Here is a 20,658-nt window from a genome sequence, read left to right on the forward strand (position 1 = left end):
GAATGCCTTTCCTTCAGAGTCCCTAATTCTGTTCTCCATTCCGGTCAACAGTTGAGGGATTAGATGACGAGGGACTGAAGAAGAAGAATAAGTGCGACCTGGTTTGGGAGGTAAGTCCATCACTGCAATTGTTCATTATCATGGTGGACACTCATGTGTCCTACTAAGGGAAAGAGATAATGGGGTTGCATTAAGGGCAAAACATAAGGCCTTTGGTTTTAAGCACACTGAAATCGATGAGAAGTAAACAAAAAGTATTTGTATTTTGTGTTTATTTTTGTATGACACTTGGTATTTATTTACGGCCATTAAAGACAACCAAGTAGCATGTGTGTGTTGTCCCATGTAAGAGAACTTGAGGGCTGTTGATGAGGAAGAGAACTTGAGGGCTGTTGATAAGGAAGAGAACTTGAGGGCTGTTGATAAGGAAGAGAGGTGCATGTTTTCATCACCCCCTTCTTCTCTTCAGGGAACAGCAAAGGAGCGTAGTTTTGGAGACCTGAAGTTTAAGCAGTGCCCCACAGAGAACATGGCTCGGGAACACTTCAAGAAACACGGAACCGAACATTACTGGGATCAGGCCCTGAGCCAGAGTGTGCTGGAGTGCGGCGACGACTGAGGGAACAGAACCCCGCGGAACAGCTAGAACGTTTGGCCGTGGGGGGCCGGGGGCTGCAGACTGGCACTGCGTCTCAGAGACTGACCCGCAGATAGAGACGGAGGGGTGTGTGTGTGAGTGTGTGGATGCAGATGTATGGAACTGCAAGCTTACCTTTTCCTGTGCTAATGTCAGTTGGACAGTATGTGTTTTTTTGTTTCATTTCTGCAAGTACTGCGTCAGTGATGCAATGATGTTCAACAAAATTGTCAGAGTGTGTGTGTAATCAGTAATCCTTTTATTGCGTCGTGTGTGAGAGAGAGAGCTTGAGTGTGTGTGTGAGGGGAAACAATCTGTCTTTTGTGTGGTGCTAAATGTACTCGCTTGTAGCCTGTCTGTAGAAGTCTCGCCTCCTCTTGAAACGGCACACCAACACCACTCTTCTGTCATGTTGAATTATCACATGTGTACCTCACACACCTGTTTTGTACCAAGATGCCGTGGCAACCAAGTCCATCAGTGTGTGGTTTGGGAGAAGCATAGTGTTACATCACTGTGCTTGATGTGAGGTAGTTTTCCAAATTGCAACGTTCAAACTGAACAAAGTGTTGGCAAAAAATGGTTTGTAGTGTTTTAGACTTATCAAAAACGTTGACTTTGTTTTTTTTGGTTATAGTATTAGTCTTCCCATTTTTTTTTTTTTTTTTTTTTTTTTTTTTTCAAATGCCAATTGTGACCTACTGGTGGTCCATGTACACATGTAAATATACCTTAGCTAACAACTGTGGAGAGGATCATTAAAAAGAAAAAGAAACATGAGGAGTGCTTGACGTTTTTGATGAAGTGTGTGTGTGTGTGTGTGTGTCCGTCCATCCATCCATCCATCCATCCATGTGTGTCCATGTCCATCATAGATACTTTTGCTGAAACCTCCAGTCAAAAGCAGGACCAGGATAGATAGCTGGCTGGACGTATATAGATAGAGGCTATAAATTAAACAGTTCTATGTCAGAAGTTTATTCTACCCATGGACATATGGTTCTGGTTCTAGATCAGTGTTTCTACCCCTTATCAAAATGAACATTGTGCTGCTCACTCAGTATCACAGTCGTCTGCCAGTATTTTCCTGACTCGCTGTAAGGGTGGATTAATTGTGTTCGAATTTCTTTTATTTTGTTTTATTTGACGTACGCATTCAGCTCTTCCCTCCAAGTACCAGTGTGCGTGATGTCGAGATGCATTTTTGCTACTTGGCTGTATGCTTTCTTGTCTTTAGGGGGCGTGTAGACTTTCCAGTCTACGCTTGCTCTAGCCCTGCTAATGCAAGTAGAGGTGTTTCAGCAAAGCTACCAGACCAACGGCACAGACATTGGAAACATGGCGGCTGGACCCGGAGCGGCCAGTAGTGGCCACAGTGGTGGCCGTGCCTCCTCCGGTGGCTTTGAGGCTTCTCTAGACCGTCGCTTTCAAGGAGTTTCAAATACAATGGATTCAATACAAGGATTGTGCGGCTGGTGCATCGAAAACAAGAAACACCACAGCCTTATCGTGCGCTACTGGATGAAGTGGCTCAAAAAATGTAAGTGGCTTGCAAGCTAACAGAGCTACTAACGCTAACTTAGCTCGCTTAGTAGCAGCTGCTGCTAGGTAGCTAACGTTAGTCGGCTGTTTATCTCTGGTGACGCTGCGTTTTATGCACAGCTAACATTGAAGTAGTTTGCTGTTGCTAAGCGTATGTGTGGTATGCATTTGCTTTGAAAGTAGGTGCTAAAAACCCTCAAACTGCTGTCGAATTTAGCAAGTTTGTGACGATTATGCCACTCTGTGGCTGCAGGCCGTCCGTGTAGCTACTTACTGCCCGTTCATTTAACCCGTAGGTGATATCGCTGGGAGTTCATCAGAATGTTGAGATTATTCCAGAGCTATTGCATTCTAATTTAGAAAAGACGGATGACGCAAAATTAGTTTACTGGCCATCGAGCGTGTTTTATTGTGTTTTGCTTGTGAGCTAGGAAACCTACGAAGTGTAGGGTTGATCAACATAGTTAGCTTGCAGCTAACTAGTAAGGTCAGTGTTATGTTATAGTGTCGTATTAAGTGTCGTTATGTTAGTTAACGTTTGCATCACTAACTAACATTAACCTTACTTTAGGGTATTTACATTAGTGAAGACCTCGCATACTCCAGTGCATTCCGTCCCGTGTCCAGACTCATGAAATGGGAAATTCATTCAAAGAGAGTATCGTTAGATCATAACGTTATGATAGCTGAGTGAAAGGGGTAAATCCACCGAGCAATGAGGAAATATTGAACAGTTGATATCGAATGTCGATTAAGGATAAATAAACGTCAGACACCATTTAGTGAAAATAAATGAATTGACGCCCATGCCAACTTGGTATTTTGCTGTGTTTGGCTCCTTCGTACTGAGGCCATTTGACATGCTTGCAGAAAATGAGGTTGAGGCTGCTGTATTCATACCAACGGCTGTAGAGTCATTGATTGAGTGATACAGCGTGGAAAGACTTCACAACAGACAGTGTCAATATCTGTAAACTAGAGCCTGCCACAAGGTATTACAAAAGAGACAGACATTAAGTTTCTTGTCTGTTTTTTTACTAGCCTATGTTTTTACCCATCAACTGTCAGGTGTAGGTTATGGAGCACAGTGATATAATGTGCAGTTGCGATTTATTCAAGATATGAACACGCCACTTGATACACTGGATATGTAAACTGTTGCAAAAGTCCATTTTTATGTTATCCTTAAAGGTTGTATCAGCGATTTCAGGCTAGTAGAGCTAGCTCTCTGTTTTGTTTGCTATCGCTGGTACAACCTTTAAAGCTGTGGAAAATAATTGTAATCCCCAGACATGGTGCATCTACTACATACAACTGATGTGCAGTTTTGTACTACTGTGGTTTAAAAATTCAGCAGAACAGCAGAGCAGTTCACCCCTTGCATAATGGAAGTTTACTGGTGGCTGAGAACTATTTCATGGTAGTGCAATGAACAGTACATGTCATTCAATAAACCCATGAGTTCACTGTATGTTGTCAGTTCTAGTCCCATAAAGTCATGTAGTAATAATACCCCATCACTTGGCTTCATCACTTGGTCATGTAATAACTCACTACTTCTGAGGCTCAAATTGTAAAGGGAAGGTGATGCTGCTAACAGCACAAAGACCACAGATGTATTTCCCAGGGTACTCGCACACAATCTGTTATCGACCTATTTATTTGTATGTCAGCATTTGATAAGTTAATATGAATACGAAACTCTTTGAGCTTTCTGTAGCAACAGTTGTGATAAAAGTTACTGGATTTAGTAGATGATCATGTGGCAGCCTTTCATTTGTAGAACCTTCAGATGGGTTCGAATGATTGTTTGAATGAACGCTGTAGTGTTGGCAGTTTTAGATGTGCAGGAACAAAGAATTTATGAATTGGATGATGTTGTGTGGTCTTTCCTTGCAGCTGATCGTTATTCTTGTTGCTGAGTGTGTCACATGCTGGTTTCTATGGTGAAGTGACTAAAGTAGGGGTGCATCGATGGTGAAGTTCTGGGCTGAAGCTAGAGCTGCACAATTGATTTTAATTGAAATCGCAATTTGAACTCATGTTATTAGTTTATCGCCAAAGCTGCAGTAAATTGTGCAGCTTGCAACACTGTCCCAAGGGTTAATCTTGTCATATCTATGTTTTTGATATTCATGTCATCCTCCTCGTCTAAAAGACAGTGAAGCTCAACTATCAGGACTGCTGTGATCAGAAGTGGCTCAACTTCAAGAGAAATTTAGAATATTCCTGAAGCTTGACTTCTCAAAATGATATCACAAATCAAATTTTATTCGTAGTATCTGTCAATCGCCTAAATTATGCAACCCTAGCCGATATTGATGTTTTAAAAAACAATTTGGCGGATACAATGTGATACAGATATTTTTTTACTTGTATTTTTTATTTTTGTTGTTAATTCTACTATTTAGTTGCATGGAAAAGGGGGCCTATTTATATTTAACACAATAACTGAACCAATTTCAGCCATTTTGTGTCAGTATGTGCATAACAATATTTTGCTCATACAGAACAGGAGGCCATTGGTAAATGTCATATTATTTGCTGATATGCTGATACCAGTCAAAAAGGCAAATATCAGCCGATATTGCATCTCTTGCCCGAAGATAATGTTATTCCTCATTTATTCTCTGAATAATTTTAAACTTGTAGTAATTGGATTTAGCGCTGATAAATGAGTTCTTGCCATTCCTTACAAATACAGCATGCTATGTCATTGTGCCTCTATAACAGTCTGTAACAAACACAATATTCACTTTCATAAAGTGGGGTCGGGGTCGGGGTGGGGGTGGAGCTGCCATGAGTTTTGCCATTGGTTGGAGTGATGAGATTAGTGCGCTGTGTTATTTGAGTTTGTCAGACTGACCTCATGGGTACTGTGACTGAGTCACTTGCAGACTGTGTCACCTCGTAAACTAAGGTTCCTTAATTTGATGTCACTGATGATGTCATTCACTGCTGCTTCTTCAGTCAGCCAGATCCTCTTAAAGTTATTTTCTTCGGAGTACTGATGTGTGGAAAATAACAGTTTTGCTTTCATATTTGTTATACGTTAGACTGTGTTTCATATGGGGCCTGAAAGCCTATGTTTTATATGGGGCCTTGCTCATCACAGATGTACACAGCTGTAGCTTTGACCAGAGGTCCTTTCACACTCAGATTTGTAGCTATGCATCTGATTTTGTGACGCTGAAGAAGATCCATTTTGCCACTCAGTCTTCCACATTAAACGCAACTGTGACAGAATGGCGTTGGAAAGATTTGCTAGTGTGCGGACTTGAGTTACAGTGTCTGCTGGGAAAAGTTGCCAGAGGTCACTGAAAGGTCATCTCATCTGCCTGCCGGACTCATACCGCTGAGGTACTTAGGCCTCATATTACCTCAGAGACCTTACAGACCAGATAAATGGTTAGTGTAAAAGAATAAACTCAACAGCCAATCAAATTATATCCCTCCCCATCATGCTCCTAATGAAAGGTGTTGATTGGCTGGAATAGAAGGCATGGGAATTGCCACAGAGGGGACAATGCAATATTATCATAACATTTGGGCCGTGGTCCAATGTTATTGTGATTCATTACGTTTTACAATGCAGCGAGTATTCCAATTTGTGATTTATTAAATTTATTTTTAACTTTAAGGGTCTGCTGGGCATCTTAGCCTGGTAAAATTGTGTCATACTGACAAATGCTAAAGTTAACTCCATAAGTAAGAGTTACTTTCCAATTTATATTGTGACCCAAGAGAAATAAGGTTGTGTGCTAGCTATATTGTGGACTTCTTCAGTAGCATTGTCAGTGTAGTTAAATGAACCAAAATACAATAGAAATAATGTTTAATAAACAAATATTGCAATAGTTGGTGCCACAGCGACACGATATATTGTGCCAATTTCTGTTTCCACGAGCCAGAACTTTGCACAAAGTGCACACGCTGGTAGTATAGGACAGCTGGAGAAATGTGAGGAGAATTTAGCTGAAATAAATAAAAAAATAAAATAAATTTCCCAATGTGTACTTCCTGTGGGTTAGGTAAAATGACACATGATTATTCTTTTGAAGCTTTATATACTCTATGACGGCAATTAAAATTATAAAATGGGTATCACTTATTAAGAAACATGCTGTTTTATCAATTTGGGTGTCGAGAACTGTCTAAGTTCACCGGTAATGGTATCGGCTGCTAAATTTCTGGTGTCGTGACATCGCTTCATGTAACCATTACAATTATTATCAAATGGTGCAGAAATCCCCTTTCCTGCCCCCCTTAACAATAATATAAAAATAATAACAACTTTTGAGGCAACAAGTGATTGGCGATGAGCGAATCTCCAGCAATGTGAATGCAGCTTAATGCGCAGGCAGGCTTGCGCTGCGACCTGGTGGAGCTGTCTAGCTCCAGAGACAGGTGTCAAGTGTTCTTGTAAGTTACACGGCCACGCCTGAGCACTTTAAACAGGCTGCTTAGCATGTGTATACCTCTGGCTTAGGGGGTATGGCAAAGCTTCTGAAGGATAATGGGATTCAGTTAAATGATCTTTTGATCTGATGGGGAATGCAAAACTTCACATCTACATTATACAATCTCATTTAGGCAAAAGTCACTGTTTTTTTTGCTGATCTCTGAAGTGCAATAGGTTTAGGCACACCTTTGTAGATGTGGGTTTTGAACTCTCTAGTCAGCTGAGGTATTTGTGTTCATACGATCATAAGATGTTATGTTGTTTCCCACTCTGTCACACCTAGAGTGTCATCTTTTGCTGCATAAATGGCTGATGGCTGTGTTTAAATGCAGAGGGTAACTCAACTCTATTACACAGTGCTGATTTCGATGCGCTATCTTATGTACTTGAGGTGTCTGCCAAAGTTCATTCAAATTTCAAATAACTCAGTTTTCATTGGTTGGACTGAGGACAAAAATTGTCTGATTTGTTGGTGAAACTGTAATCCAGACCCTTGCATTTTTCTGTTGAAAGGCCCGTGACCACACGCCCCACCCGGGAGTGTTCACACCCACATTAAGAATCTCAATGATATTGTATTGTGGTCCAAATATTAGGATCATATTGTATTATCACCACTGTGGCAATTCTCACCTCTGCACTGAGTGGTTGTAGTTAAATTTTAAACATCTCAGAGTTGCCTCTCTATCGCTTGGTGAAATTCAAATATATGCCCAAGAATGTTGAGGTTAGTTACATTGTGAAGGTAACTAACCCCATCCTTGTGTTCTGAATTCTGTCTTATTGAGTTTGCTTGAATTTGAGTATGTTTTATATTGTAGTTCAGTGAAATCTGAAAAAATGTTAAAAGTGAGATCTATTTTGAATTTGATTGTGTGAAATATGGCCATGCCAAGTTATTTAGAACCTTGTTCTGTGCAGCTGGTATCAGGGTGGATAAGGCCTGGGTGGATAGGATGGACAGACTTGTTTGATCATCATGGCTGTGTGCTGCACACTCCGATGTGTTCACTGTCAGAGCAGACCTCTGGGTGAACTGTGAGCAGGCAGTCTGACCGCTGTGTTGATTCAGACCCATGCACCGTCCTCTGATGTGTCTCCACAGCAGCAGCAGCATATGCTGTAGTGGAGCTGACCCTGACCTGACCTTGACCTGACCTTGACTTGACCTTGGTCCAGGGGCTGCTGCTTATCGGGGAAAAGTTCTGGTGTTGGTAGCAAAGAAAGAGCTAGTTGTGTTACTGAGGGGCTATGTCAGAGTAGTGTCTCTAGTGTAATGTATGTCTGATATGTGTCTAGTGTGTTTAATACTGGTCCCATTGAGCGTGCAGGCTTCAGTTCTAATTAAGCACTATGACATGAGTGGGAGTAGGGTTGGTAAAGGACATTGCCAAGGCTCTAATTGGGCCGTAGGTAAGAGGCTGTGTCAGTTACTATTGTATTGTACATTTCTGGGACATCGTCACTTGTGATGACTCATGGAATGGTCTGTTCAGTGTTTTTGCTAAGAAAAGGTGTCTGTGTTTGTACACAGTCTTGGTTCTGTGAATGGGATTCAATTAGAAGCTGTAACTGAAACTGAGCCATAAACTCAGCCAATGAACAGGAGCATAGAAGGGATGCATGTCATCTGGTTGTAGAGCATAGATCAGTAACCTTTCTTTAAACCCAAACTGTATTTTAAGAGCCTATCAGTGTATGCTGTCAGTGGCGGTTCCAGTCAATTAGACGCTAATCAGGAAAAGCAGCAAGTGCTAACAGGACCTGAGTAGGCCTAAGAATATTCCAGGCTTTGGGATATGATTTGTAAGTAGTTTTGGGGAAAAGCGTCTGTAAAATACCTTGATTATAGAAGCCAAATTCAGAGTAATCATCTGCTCAGTTTTGTGAGTTGTGTAGTGCAGAAAGTCTGTTGTGCAGGTGGTCATGTTTCTGCTGTCCTCTCGTGCACAGCTGGTGGAGTTTGCAACCATGTTGTTATGCTTTCATGGGATGCTATAATGGGATATGGCCAATAAAATTCTGATTCTGATTGTCATTCTGATTCTATCAGAAATATCGTGATTACAAATTCCGAGCATATGAATGCTCAAGCCGTAATCACCAGTGGGAAACTTGATTTGGTTTTGATGATACTCTAGTTGTGGAATTGGGGACTTTGTAGTTTATATGGACTTTGGTGCTTTAATTGATTGTAATATGAACTTGGCAAATATTACAGTTTTATCACTTGCAAATTGCAATCTGTTTGTCCATTTCTCTTAAGTGCATAGACACCATTCCTTTGAGCAGACATACATGTTATAATGTATATTTGTTTAAGATAATTCATGTCTTGGCTCACTGGATCAATTTCATTTGCGCTTCATTGCGATGCAGATACTGGAAACAGCGCTCTCTGTGTTGTTTCAGCACTCTGAGCAACACTTAAAGCGTAAAGCACACAACTACATGCTTATGTTGGCAAAGCACTGCTACCTGGGCACAGTGATTGCACGCAGCAGCACCGTTTCCCTGGTAATGCGTGCACAGAGTCTGAGCAATCCGTGGTGTGAGTGAAACTCATGAAATTCCAAGTATATGCTTAGAACATTTCTGTGTCTTATTTGACGTTATTTCTACATGTTGTGAGGTGTTCCCATGATTAGGCCTGCTTTGCCCGTAATTGCTGAATTAGCCTCCATTCTATGGTCTCGCTTCGCAAGTCTAGTCTATGTCTGAATGGGGCTTCTGTGTATGTGAAATCTGTGGAAGTACCAGTGCAAAAATGACCAGAGGTGTTGCAAATGATAAGCCATTGATATCTCTGCTATTTTCATGCTGCAGTGCTAAGATATCCTCCTGAGTGGGTTGTGCAGTCAAGGCTGCAGAGCTGGTCTCTCCTCTGACTGCTTGGAAAGGATCTCACCAGTAGTTGGTGGAACAGAAAAGGGCTGCAACAATGAAATGATTGCTGTTAACTATTAAGTTGATTGCCAGTTATTGTTCTGGGTGTTAAGTGACTTGGGGCTTGCGGCTGTAGGTTCCTGTCTTCATCTCTCCTCCTCTTCCTCTCCAGCTGATGCCAGCCACAGGCTGAACCTGTTCTACGTGGCCAATGACGTCATTCAGAACTGCAAGAGGAAGAATGCCATTGTGTTCCGCACCAGCTTCGCCGATGTGCTCCCCGACGCTGCCCTGCTCGTCAGGTGAGCTTACCTGGAGCACCCACAAATATGCTTGCCCAGGGACTGATCGTGTGTGTGTGTGTGTGTGCCTAATGTATGTACAGTGCAATGTAGAAAATGTCAGTTTGCCTGTTCTTGCAAGACATATTTCACAAGAAAAATGAGAAATGAAGTTAACTTATGTGTGTGTGTGCGTGTGTGTGTGTGTTACAGGGATGCAAAAGTGCATAAGTCTGTGGAGAGGATCTTCACCATCTGGCAGGAGCGTAATGTTTACTCAGAGGAGTTTGTCACGGAGCTGAAAACCAACCTCGTCAAGAAGGAGCAGCCCCCACCTCCAGGTCTCTCCATCCCTCTCACTGCCCCCACCTCTCTCTCTCTCTCTCTCTCTCTCTCCTCTCTCTCTCTCTCTCTCTCTCTCTCTCTCTCTCTCTCTCTCTCTCTCTCTCTCTCTCTCTCTCTCTCTCTCTCTCTCTCTCTCTCTCTCTCTCTCTCTCTCTCTCTCTATTTTAGTGAAGGCTAATTCTTGTTCTTTTTCCAGCTCCACCAGTCAATCCCAAAACGGCACTGAAGTCAAAGGTTGTTGCAGAATTTGCAGTAAGTGATATTCCAGATATTCAGTCAAGTTTGGAAAGAACACACAGAATACAGTTGCATACAGTCTATTCATGCCCCCTTCCCCTCTCTTCTCTCTCTCTCTCTCTCTCTCTCTCGCTCTTTCGTTCTTTCTCCACCTGTCCCTCTCCCTCCCCAGCCTCAGACGTTCATTGATCAGCTGGTCAGTCACCAGCGTTCTCTGGAGGAGGCTGACCTCAGGCAGAAGCAGCTGGCTGCCCTCAGAGTGGATGTCTGCAACGTCAACAGTGCAGAGGCCCTCAAGAGGCTCAAAGGTGTGTGTGTGTGTGTGTGTGTGTGTGTGTGTGTGTCCTTTAATGCAGCACTGTCCATTTTATATACTTGGCGGCTGATGAGCTGAGGCACCGCACTGACCCCCATTCTGCAAATTGAAACCATAAACTGTGTCACTGTTAGTGACCTGTACATTTAGTCATTTCGTCATTTAGCTGAAGCTGCTAGCAATTTGAATTTAATGCAGGCAGCTACAGGTAGCCAGTGGAGCAATGGGTTCAAATAACTTCAAAAATAAAAAATATGCCCCTATGAATAAAGCCATCTGGTATGTAGCAGACACTTTTATCCAAAGCAACATGGAGTTGCAACAGCGGATACAGGAATTCAACCCCGAGCCGAACAATGGCCAATCTAGATTCGCTGATTTGAGCCTGCAGTGTGAAACGCAGACTGGCGTGTCAGACCTAGTCAGGGGATTCCAGGAGTGAGTGAGTCTCCAGCACTGTTTGTGTGTGAGCATACTGTGCACAGATGAGTTGACAAATTCAGCCAGACAAGAGTAAGAAGTTAAATATTGCGATAAACAAACAGTTACACACAATGTTGTCAGGTTGTTTTTTGACTGATATTTAATGCACACGTGAGGCTCATGATGCGCCCACATCGCCTCAGTTAGAAGCAGAGCTAACCTAATGGATCTGATGGATCAGAACTAACCTAATGGATCCGATGAAGCAGAACTATCCTAATGGATCCGATGAAGCAGAACTAACCTAATGGATCCTGTTGTGTAGAATGTCTAATTCAAACTCAGAAGAATTTTGACAAAGCGAAAGAATACTGAAGAAGCGCAGCTTTAATGCACACCCGAGCATTGGATCCAATGGATCAGAACTAACCTAATGGATCCAATGGATCAGAACTAACCTAATGGATCAGAACTAACCTAATGGATCCGATGGAGCAGAGAAGCTAAAGCAGGACACATCACAGACCCAGACTCATTGCTTTACTGAGTTGAGTGAATCCTTTTTCCTCCACAGCGCAAAACAGCAGGGTCATTCTAGAGGATTTTAAGGAGTAAGTCTCGGGCACAGTTTGTGATGACTAAGGGTATAGCTTACAGTTTATAGTTTTTTATTTTTTCTCTTTTTAAAGAATTCACTGAAGTCAAATATTGCTGTAAACAAGCAGCTGCACACACATTAGAGTGTTTTGAGGCTGATCTATTTTATACAATATGGGAAACAACCTGAGAAAGCACACCTGCATCATGCACAATTATATTCACCTTGTTTTATTATCTCAAGTGTCCTAATTATAATATGGTTATAATATGGTTATATGATGCTGTAGGAGCTTTGAGAATAGTCTACATTAAGAGAACTTAGTAAGGTGTAGGAGCTTTGAGAATAGTCTACATTAAGAGAACTTAGTAAGGTGTATGAGCTTTGAGAATAGTCTACATTAAGAGAACTTAGTAAGGTGTATGAGCTTTGAGAATAGTCTACATTAAGAGAACTTAGTAAGGTGTATGAGCTTTTTAGAATAGTCTACATTAAGAGAACTTAGTAAGGTGTATGAGCTTTGAGAATAGTCTACATTAAATACATTAAGAGAACTTAGTAAGGTGTATGAGCTTGGAGAATAGTCTACATTAAGAGAACTTAGTAAGGTGTAAGGAAGCTTTTGGAGACACTAGATAGGATGATAGGGATATTCCACATTTTGGGGAAATACACAAGTTTCACTCCTTCGATTTCCACCTCCTTTAGTTAAACAATTGAGCTTTTACCTTTCCCAGTTCATCCAGCCGTTCTCTGAGTCTGACAGTAACACTTTTAGCTCCAGCTCATTGAATCAGATTAGACTGTAAGCTGATAGGAGAGATGCTAACGATCTAATCTGATTCAATGAGCTGAAGCTAAAAGAAAAACGGCTGGATGAACAGGGGAAAGGTAAAACTCAACTGTTTAACTCAAGGGGAGGTGGAAAATGAGTGTATTTCCCCAAATGGTGGAATATCCCTTTAAGAGAACCTAATAAGGTGTATGCACTAGCAGTGCAGCCTAGTTGAACAAGTTAGGACTATGTTTAAATATAAAAATTCAATCTTTTATTTTCTACATCAAAATTACATATAGGCTGTTAAAACTGTTGACTATGCCTCACTGTAGGTTATAGATCTCAACTTTGAGTTTATTTAGGTTATTTGTAGTAGGGAGGGCTCATTCACAGTCAGGACTCCTGCGCTCTGGGTCATTCTGACTCAAGTGACTCCGAGGTCTCCAGGGATGCGGATCTGTTTAGTGAGTGATCCAGGAGATCGTGAGTCTGTAAAAGGACACCTTTCTAAGAGTGTGTTTGTCTGTCTGTCTGTCTGCCTTTCCACCTGCCTGTGTGTGTGTTTATGTTTGTGTCTGTGATGCTGCAGCTCTTTGTATGTTTTTGAATTGTGAGACTGAAGTGTTTCGGCTTTACATCGTCTGTTGTTAAGTACTCTACTTGACTGCCTGACAGATAAAGCTGGAGGTAAGAAGTTCTCCAGTGACTTTGAGGAGGGCAGCACTAAGCTGCAGGAGTTTGTGACCTTCCTGGAGGGACAGATGCAGACAGCACCCCCCTTGCTGGAGGCTCTGAGTAATGCAGACATCTTCTATGAGATGCAGTACAAAGAGGTCAAGATCGTCGCCAATGTACGTATTTACTGGACGGTTCATGTCCAATTACCCATGTGGCGTGGACATTACCTTAACATCAACAGTGACAACAATGGTTTTAACTTTAACTTTAAGTGAATATGACTGTAATAGTGATGCTAAAGAGTTTTATATATATGTGACTCCCTTTTCTAAGACATCAAGGCTGCCTGACCTATTCCTATTATATGAACAGATCTGTAAGTTAATGCTGTATGTCTATATGAGTTATGACTGAATAAGCCCCCCCCCCTCTCTGCCCAGGCCTATAAGACGTTTGCCAACCGTGTGTCCAATCTGAAGCGGAAATTGGACGCTCTCCGGAGCACGTTGCCAGATCCGGAAGATTCGCCCATCCCCTCCCCCTCGGAGGATGCCCCCTCGCCCACAGGCTCCGAGTCACCCTTCCACGGGCTGGGGGGGTCCAGAGGGGGCCACGACAACCAGCAGCTGGACGGGAGGGCCAAGGACTTGCAATCGGACAACAGAGATGTGGAGGACATGGATCTGTCAGAGGAGGAGGAGCCACACAGCTCAGGCTTCATAGGTGATTGTGTGAGAGAGAGAGAGTGTGTGTTTGTGTGTGTGAGAGAGAGAGAATGTGTGTGTGTGTGTGTGAGAGAATGATTGTGCATTTATGTGTATGTGTGTGTGAGAATGAGTGTGCATTTATGTGGTGTGTGTGTGTGTGAGAGAGATCGAATGAGTGTACATTTATGTTCTATATGCATATGAGATTTGTGAGTTACTTGTGTAACTGAAATTCCACAAAAAAAGGAAGTGTTAAATCTTCTCAGGAATCATGTTTGCCTGCTGGGTTACACTTTACTTGACAGTGTCGACATAAGAGTGACATGACACTGTCATGAACTTGTCATAAACAAGTCATAAATGTTTATGACATAACGCTTCTGTTATTAAGTGACATTCGGTTTTTGTCATAAATTAGGGTTAGGATTAGGGTTAGATTTAGAGTTATGGTTAGGGTTGGGATTAGGGTTAGAGGTTAGGGTTAGGTTTCATGTGTCATGACCGTGTCATGTGTTCATGACAGTGTCATGTCACTCGTATGTCGATACTGTCAAGTAAAGTGTTACCGCCTGCTGTTGTAGTGAAGATTGTTTTGTTTTGTTTTTTAAAAAAAAACATCATTGCGTTTCCCTTACCAGTTGAGGAGATGAGGGAGAAACCATCCACTTCAGCAGTCTCCAAGGCGACCACTGCTGCCCCTCCAGCCACCTCCAGATCCACTGCATCCACTGTAACCAATTCCACCAAAACGCTAGTGGAGCGTTCAGCCAATCAGACGCCTCCGTCATCCACCAGTGCCACGCCGACCACAGCCGCACCTGGCCCCTCCCCTCTGCAGATGAACCTGGCCAACGTGGACCTGGGCAAGATCAGCTCCATCCTCAGCAGCCTGACCAGCGCCATGAAGGGCTCAGGTGAGACGCACCTGCACACACACAACTCACCTGCACACACACAACTCACCAACACACACACACAACTCACCTGCACACACACAACTCACCTACACACTGCCTGTACACACACAACTTACCTACACACACACGCCTCACCTACACACACACAACTCACCTACACACACACACCTCACCTGTAATACACACAACACCACCACCCACACACACAACTTACTCACCACGCTACACACACACACAACTCACTCTCACCTGCACACACACCACCTACACACACACCTGCACAACACACACCACTCACACACACCGGGCTTGCACACACAACTCACTCAGCTCAACTCCTACACACACACTTCATCATACACAGAGTGCCAACACATAACACCACCACAACTCACACACACAGCTCACACCCACACACACACTCACCTACACACACAACTCAATCCACGATTTTCACCACACACAACTCACCTACACACAACTCACCAACACACACCACCTACACACACACACCTGCACACACACAACTCACCTACACACACACAACTCACCTACACACAGTGCCTGCAAGCACACAACTCGCCTACACACACACAACTCACCTACACAGAGTGCCTGCAAGCACACAACTCGCACCTACACACACACAACTCACCTACACACACACAACTCACCAACACACACCACCTGCACGCACACAACTCCCCTACACACACACAACTCACCTACACACAGTGCCTGCACACACAACTCACCTACACACACACAACTCACCTACACACACCGCCTGCACACACACAACTCACCTACACACACCACCCGCACACACACAACTCCCCTACACACACACAACTCACCTACACAGAGTGCCTGCAAGCACACAACTCGCCTACACACACACAACTCACCTACACAGAGTGCCTGCAAGCACACAACTCACCACACACAACTCACCAACACACACCACCTACACACACCACCTGCACACACACAACTCACCTGCACACACACACACTGCACTAATTAAACACACACGACACAACTCACCTACACACACCACTCCTCTACACACACACACAACTCGGGCACAGAGTGCCTGCAAGCACACAACTCACCTACACACACACACAACTCAGGCACAGTGTCCATGCCAGCACTTCATGTTGAGCACAACGTCCCCTTCCAACAGCTCATCTCGGGCCACGACTAGTCGCGACGACCCAGCACAACGTCCTCATACACAACTACTTTCAGCTACAATGTTCTCACAAACTGCCTATTTCAGGCATTGTGTCCCCACAAATTGATTTGCAGTGACCGTTTAGTCTCCAGATAACACTGATAAATGTCATCTGGGCCAGCTTCAAACATATTAGTTAAAAATTATGAACTTCAAAGTTCATAATTTTGTTAGTTAGAAATGATAAATTATGGCTAAGGAGCTGGGCTAGCATGCAGTAGCCTGAAAAGATGTGGGTTCAATTCCCAGCTTCCACCATTGTGTCCTTGGGCAAGACACTTAACCCTGAGCCTTGTAATATAACTTAGATATGTAAGATATGAATAACTTGTAAATGTAGGATGTTTTACATGCCCCCGTGCCCTTATCTTCCAGGAGTGAGCCCAGCCCCCCGCCCCTCTCCAACCACACCTACCAGCCCCTCCAGCCAATCTACGGCCTCCAAGACTCCAGTCCCCGCCCCCAGTACCCCTCCTGCAGCCAATCCGCTGGCCAGCATCCTGTCGCGTGTGGACATCACCCCCGAGGGCATACTGAGCGCGCTCAGTAAAACTCAGGCCCACGGCCCTGGCTTGCAGGGTGAGAGCAGAGAACAGACAGCTGGATCTCGCTTGGATCTGGGCTGGACGTGGGCAGACTCAAATCACTTCCAGAGTTGGCTTATGTTTTATTGAAAGCCAAGCAGCCATTTCTTATGGTTATGTATGCTTCGTATAACAGAAGGCATATATAGAAATCAGTCTGTTCTGATAGAAAGTACTAGGATAGTTTTAACATGGGAGCTTTTTAGTTATTTTGAAAATGTAGTTAATGCATATTAATATTTGAATGTGGTAGCATGTTTCTTATGTTTAAAAAGTAGTTAATTGAAATAAATCTTTGAATGCGGTGGCATGCTGAAACAGATAGATGGATAGATAGATACTAAGGAGATGCCGATGTGATGCTTTTACCTATTGTAATGGGGGTTGTAATGTTGTTTTCAGTCTTTTGCTTATGTTGTTTCTGTCATATTCAATCCCTTCCCCTCTCTTCACTTTTCTTGTCTTTGTACTTCTATTTTTACCCACCCCTCTGCTCTACCCTCTCATCTCTCTCTCTCTCTCTCTCTCTCTTATTCTCTCTCTCTGTCATTCTGTTTCAGGACTGTCTTCGTTGCTGCACAGCGTATCTGGAACCTCGTCTGGGAGCACCAGCAGTGCCACCAACTCGACTTCCCAACTTTCCTCCTCGTCCACCGTCACCACAGCAACGGCTACCACGGCGACCACGCCCAAGACAAAGCAGCCCAGCAACAGCACGAAGCGCGACCTGGAGAAAGAGCGCATGAGAGAGTGGGAGAAGGTCAGAGAGAGAGAGCGAGAGAAAGAGAGGGAGAAGGAGAGGGAGATAGAAAGGCAGAGGGAAAAGGAGAGGGAGAGAGAAAGAGAGAGGCAAAGGGAGAGGGAGAGAGCGAAGGAGGCAGCTGCTGCTGCTGCTGCCGCCCGCTGCTGCTGCCGCTGCCGCTGCCGCCATGCCCAGTCTGGACTCTAAGATCCACACCTTCCTCCAGGGGAACCCGGCCTTCGGCGGGCTGGGGCTCGGCCTGGACGATGGGGACGGCAGCAGCAGTCCCCTCCTGGTGGGCGACAGCGCCCGGCGGCACCCGGTCGAGGGGCTGGCGGCCACCCCGCGGGGCGCAGATGATGGACTCCCCAGGGCCCTCGGAGGTGCGTGGTCACCCGGGCGACCCCCAGAAGCCCCCGCCGCTGCCGCACCAAGGCCTCTCCCCCCACCGCCTACCGCAGCGACCTGTGGGACGCCGTCATCAGCCCCCGTGAGCTGCTGAGCGACTCGCGGCCCAAGGACGGCGACTACCGGCCCAACGCCCTGCGCGCCCAAGCTTTCCCCGTGGCCAGCGGCAAGAAGACCGCCAAGCCCTCGGGCCGGCAGAAGGAGGACGAGGCGGCGGTGATGATGAAGAGGAAGGCCCCTGCGGCGTCCGCGCTGGAGCAGAAGGCCAAGCTGAGCCGCAAGGCCAGCACCGAGGACGGCCGGCCAGAGCACGCGGAGGAGAAGGGGAGGAGAGGAGGGAAGGAGACCGGGGCGGCGCCCTCTGGTGGTGGCAAAGGCAAAGGACCGCAGTACCACCGCATCGAGACCGTGGTGTCGTCCAACTGCGGAGAGGGCGTGCCCATCCAGACGCTGGACTCCGGCTTCCGGCGGCTGTCCGGCGAACGCATCCAGACGGTGGAGAGCATCCGCGTGATCGGCCGTGTGCGGAGGGAGGGGCGGAGGCGGCGCCCCGGCGCCGAGGCTTGCAAGGCGAGCAGGCGTTCATGGAAGCGGCGCCGCCGAGCGAAAGGGCGCTGGGCCGGGCGCCGCCCAGGCTGACCCGCCACCCCCAGCCGCACTCCCACATGCCCCCGGGGGCATACCAGCCGCCCTACGGCAGCGAAGACCCCCACCAGCGCGCGCACACACACCCGCAAACACACGCGCACTCACACAACCCCCACGGGCTGCCCCCCCCAGCACCGACACCAACACCAGCATCAGCACCAGCACCAGCCAGCCAGATGCCCCCCCACCCCTCTCCCCCCTTTTCTTCCCACCCTGCGCTCCCCCGATCCCCAAGCCCCCCACCCCCATCCCTCAACTGCCCCACCCCCAGGGAGTTCCTGGCCACCACCTCGGCCGTGATGGTTGGCGGCGTGCTGGTGCCCATCGACCGGGTCCTGCCCAACCCGCCCACCAACCCCACCCGCTCTGACGGTGCGGAGCGCGGAGGCGGTGGCGGGGGCCCCGGTGGTCCCCCACAAAACCGTGACAGAGTAGGCAAGTCCCCCCCGCCCCCCTGGCCCCGCGCCCTCTCATGTGTCCTCCCTGCTCAGGAGACCCCTGCCCTGCCCTCCCTGGGGCCCGGTCAAAGAGCATTTCGCCCCGCGCCACACCCCTCCCCTGCACCGCCCCGGCACCCCCGGGGTCCCTCCACCGCTGCTGGGCCACGTGAAGGAGGGCCCCGGCCCCAGTCCACCCCCCACCACCACCACCACCACCACCCCCTCCCCCTCCTCCTCCTCTGCCCCTTCTTCTCCCGCTGACCCCCAGCCACTGCTCCCCCACCGCCTGCCCACTCCTGCCCAGAGCCCCCGCACCCCCACCAGCCCGTCCCCCCAGCCTCGCAACAACCACCGACGCCCCACCTCCCCTGCCGCCCTCCTGCGGCTCCCCTCCTTGACCCTCCCTCTGCGGCCTCCCTCCCCACGCCCCCCCAGAGACCCGGCCTTAGAGGCCAGGCCCCCTTCCTCCTCCGCACCCCTGCCTTCGACAGGAAACCCCTCTTCACAGGGGGAAAGCGCCCTTCCTTCGGCGGCAACCAGGGCGCGATGTTCCCCCCCAAAAGACCCTTTATGCCCCCGCGCTACTGAACCAGTGTTACACAAAGCACCCCAGTCCCCCCGCAAATCCGCAGCTCACTAAGCGATAGAAGATAAGCTCCACACAGTTAGTCTGACCTAGCCTTTTAGCATCCAGGTGTGTGTAAAGTGTTCAGGTAGTTCAGGTAATGAAGTGTGTCTCCGTCTCCTGCCCCCAACCCCCATCCTACAGGCTCAGTGGTGGTGCCCCCACACCTCCCTCCTGAAGAGGAGAGACAGCAGAGGGAGCCCATGGCTGCAGGGTGAACTGCAAGGAAGTGAAGATGCTCTCTGCCTAGAGAGGTTGAATAAAAGCTAAGCAAAAGGTGGTTATTCACTTCAGACTTCCATTCAATTCTGTGTGTGTGTGTGTGTGTGCGCGTGTGCGTGTGTGTTTATGTCTGTCTTTATGAGCGAGTGTGAGAGAGAGACAGGCAGGAGGGGGTGACACAGAATCACTTTGGTCTTCACACTGTGCGATTCTAATGACTTGTAAGTGTGCCGCTCCATTTTGAGTCTCTTTCCAATGCTCGCTAAATCGCTGTCCCTTCTCCTCTCCTGAATGAGTGTATGATGCTGTAAATACGAAGGCTTTCTACTTACTGCTAGAACTCTTCCACTCTCGGCCTTCTTTGCTCAGTCTGTTTCCTTACCCTGTACCAACATGTACGATGAGAAGAGAAAAAAAAAACTGTGTGTGTGTGTGTTTCCACTTCACATCTGATGTATTTTTCCCGTTTGCATCACTATTTCTGAAATATGTGATGTGGTTGTATTCATATTATTGTGATGCCTTAGGTTGCGGAGCCTGTGCACACACCATTTATTTCTGATGCACACTATTATCGACAACAGGAGAGGCTGGAGGTGTGACATTAGACTTTACATTAGTCAGTGAGCCTCCCTGAACTAGTTATTATAGTATTGCAGATGGAGTTAGTAGAAACAGCTGTCTTCACAGCGAGTCCCGACACAAATAAACTTGGAAGTTGGAAAGCGAACATAATGGAAGAAAAGAAAAGGTTGTAATTTGTACAGCCGCAATTGCAGGGAGTGTGTCCATCTCTCTTGGGGGAAATGGGGTGTCAGTCTTGTAATAACAGATTAGAATGTGTTGTTACACTATAGAGTTAAAGATTTCAGGTTTCTTTTTAATTTTATTTTTCCTCTCTGAAATGTTAAACTTTATCATGTCTTATTTTATTTCTGAGCA

At 46.2% G+C, this 20,658-nt stretch overlaps 2 protein-coding genes across 4 annotated transcripts in view; both read left to right on the forward strand.

The window, feature by feature from the left end:
* The window catches only part of prpf3 (PRP3 pre-mRNA processing factor 3 homolog (yeast)), a 10,226-nt gene extending 8,814 nt beyond the window's left edge, over nt 1-1,412 (forward strand). For all 3 annotated transcript variants that reach the window (XM_048261704.1, XM_048261706.1, XM_048261705.1), the window contains exons 16-17: nt 52-110; nt 470-1,412. In XM_048261704.1, coding sequence (XP_048117661.1) covers nt 52-110; nt 470-619 — 209 coding nt within the window. In that variant the 3' untranslated portion in view covers nt 620-1,412. The remainder of the gene's footprint in view (nt 1-51; nt 111-469) is intronic.
* A 488-nt stretch (nt 1,413-1,900) lies between these two features.
* On the forward strand, nt 1,901-18,420 carry rprd2b (regulation of nuclear pre-mRNA domain containing 2b). The gene is made up of 12 exons (XM_048260658.1): nt 1,901-2,177; nt 9,700-9,829; nt 10,022-10,149; nt 10,350-10,405; nt 10,563-10,698; nt 13,181-13,356; nt 13,624-13,906; nt 14,529-14,804; nt 16,423-16,626; nt 17,192-17,487; nt 17,600-17,695; nt 17,737-18,420. Exons 1-12 carry the CDS (start codon nt 1,919-1,921, stop codon nt 18,418-18,420), a joined length of 2,724 nt encoding a protein of 907 aa, XP_048116615.1. The 5' UTR covers nt 1,901-1,918.
* Nucleotides 18,421-20,658: the final 2,238 nt, after the last annotated feature.

This window comes from Alosa alosa, chromosome 13 (genome assembly GCF_017589495.1).
Source record: "Alosa alosa isolate M-15738 ecotype Scorff River chromosome 13, AALO_Geno_1.1, whole genome shotgun sequence".
Taxonomy (NCBI): Eukaryota; Metazoa; Chordata; class Actinopteri; order Clupeiformes; family Clupeidae; genus Alosa; species Alosa alosa.

Bases quoted from the DNA above. Each gene is read 5' to 3' on its own strand.
- rprd2b (XM_048260658.1), top strand. From the start codon at position 1,919: ATGCAAGTAGAGGTGTTTCAGCAAAGCTACCAGACCAACGGCACAGAC. The intron at 10,699-13,180 runs GTGTGTGTGTGT...ACTGCCTGACAG, and splicing joins GGCCCTCAAGAGGCTCAAAG to ATAAAGCTGGAGGTAAGAAG. The intron at 14,805-16,422 runs GTGAGACGCACC...CTTATCTTCCAG, and splicing joins CAGCGCCATGAAGGGCTCAG to GAGTGAGCCCAGCCCCCCGC.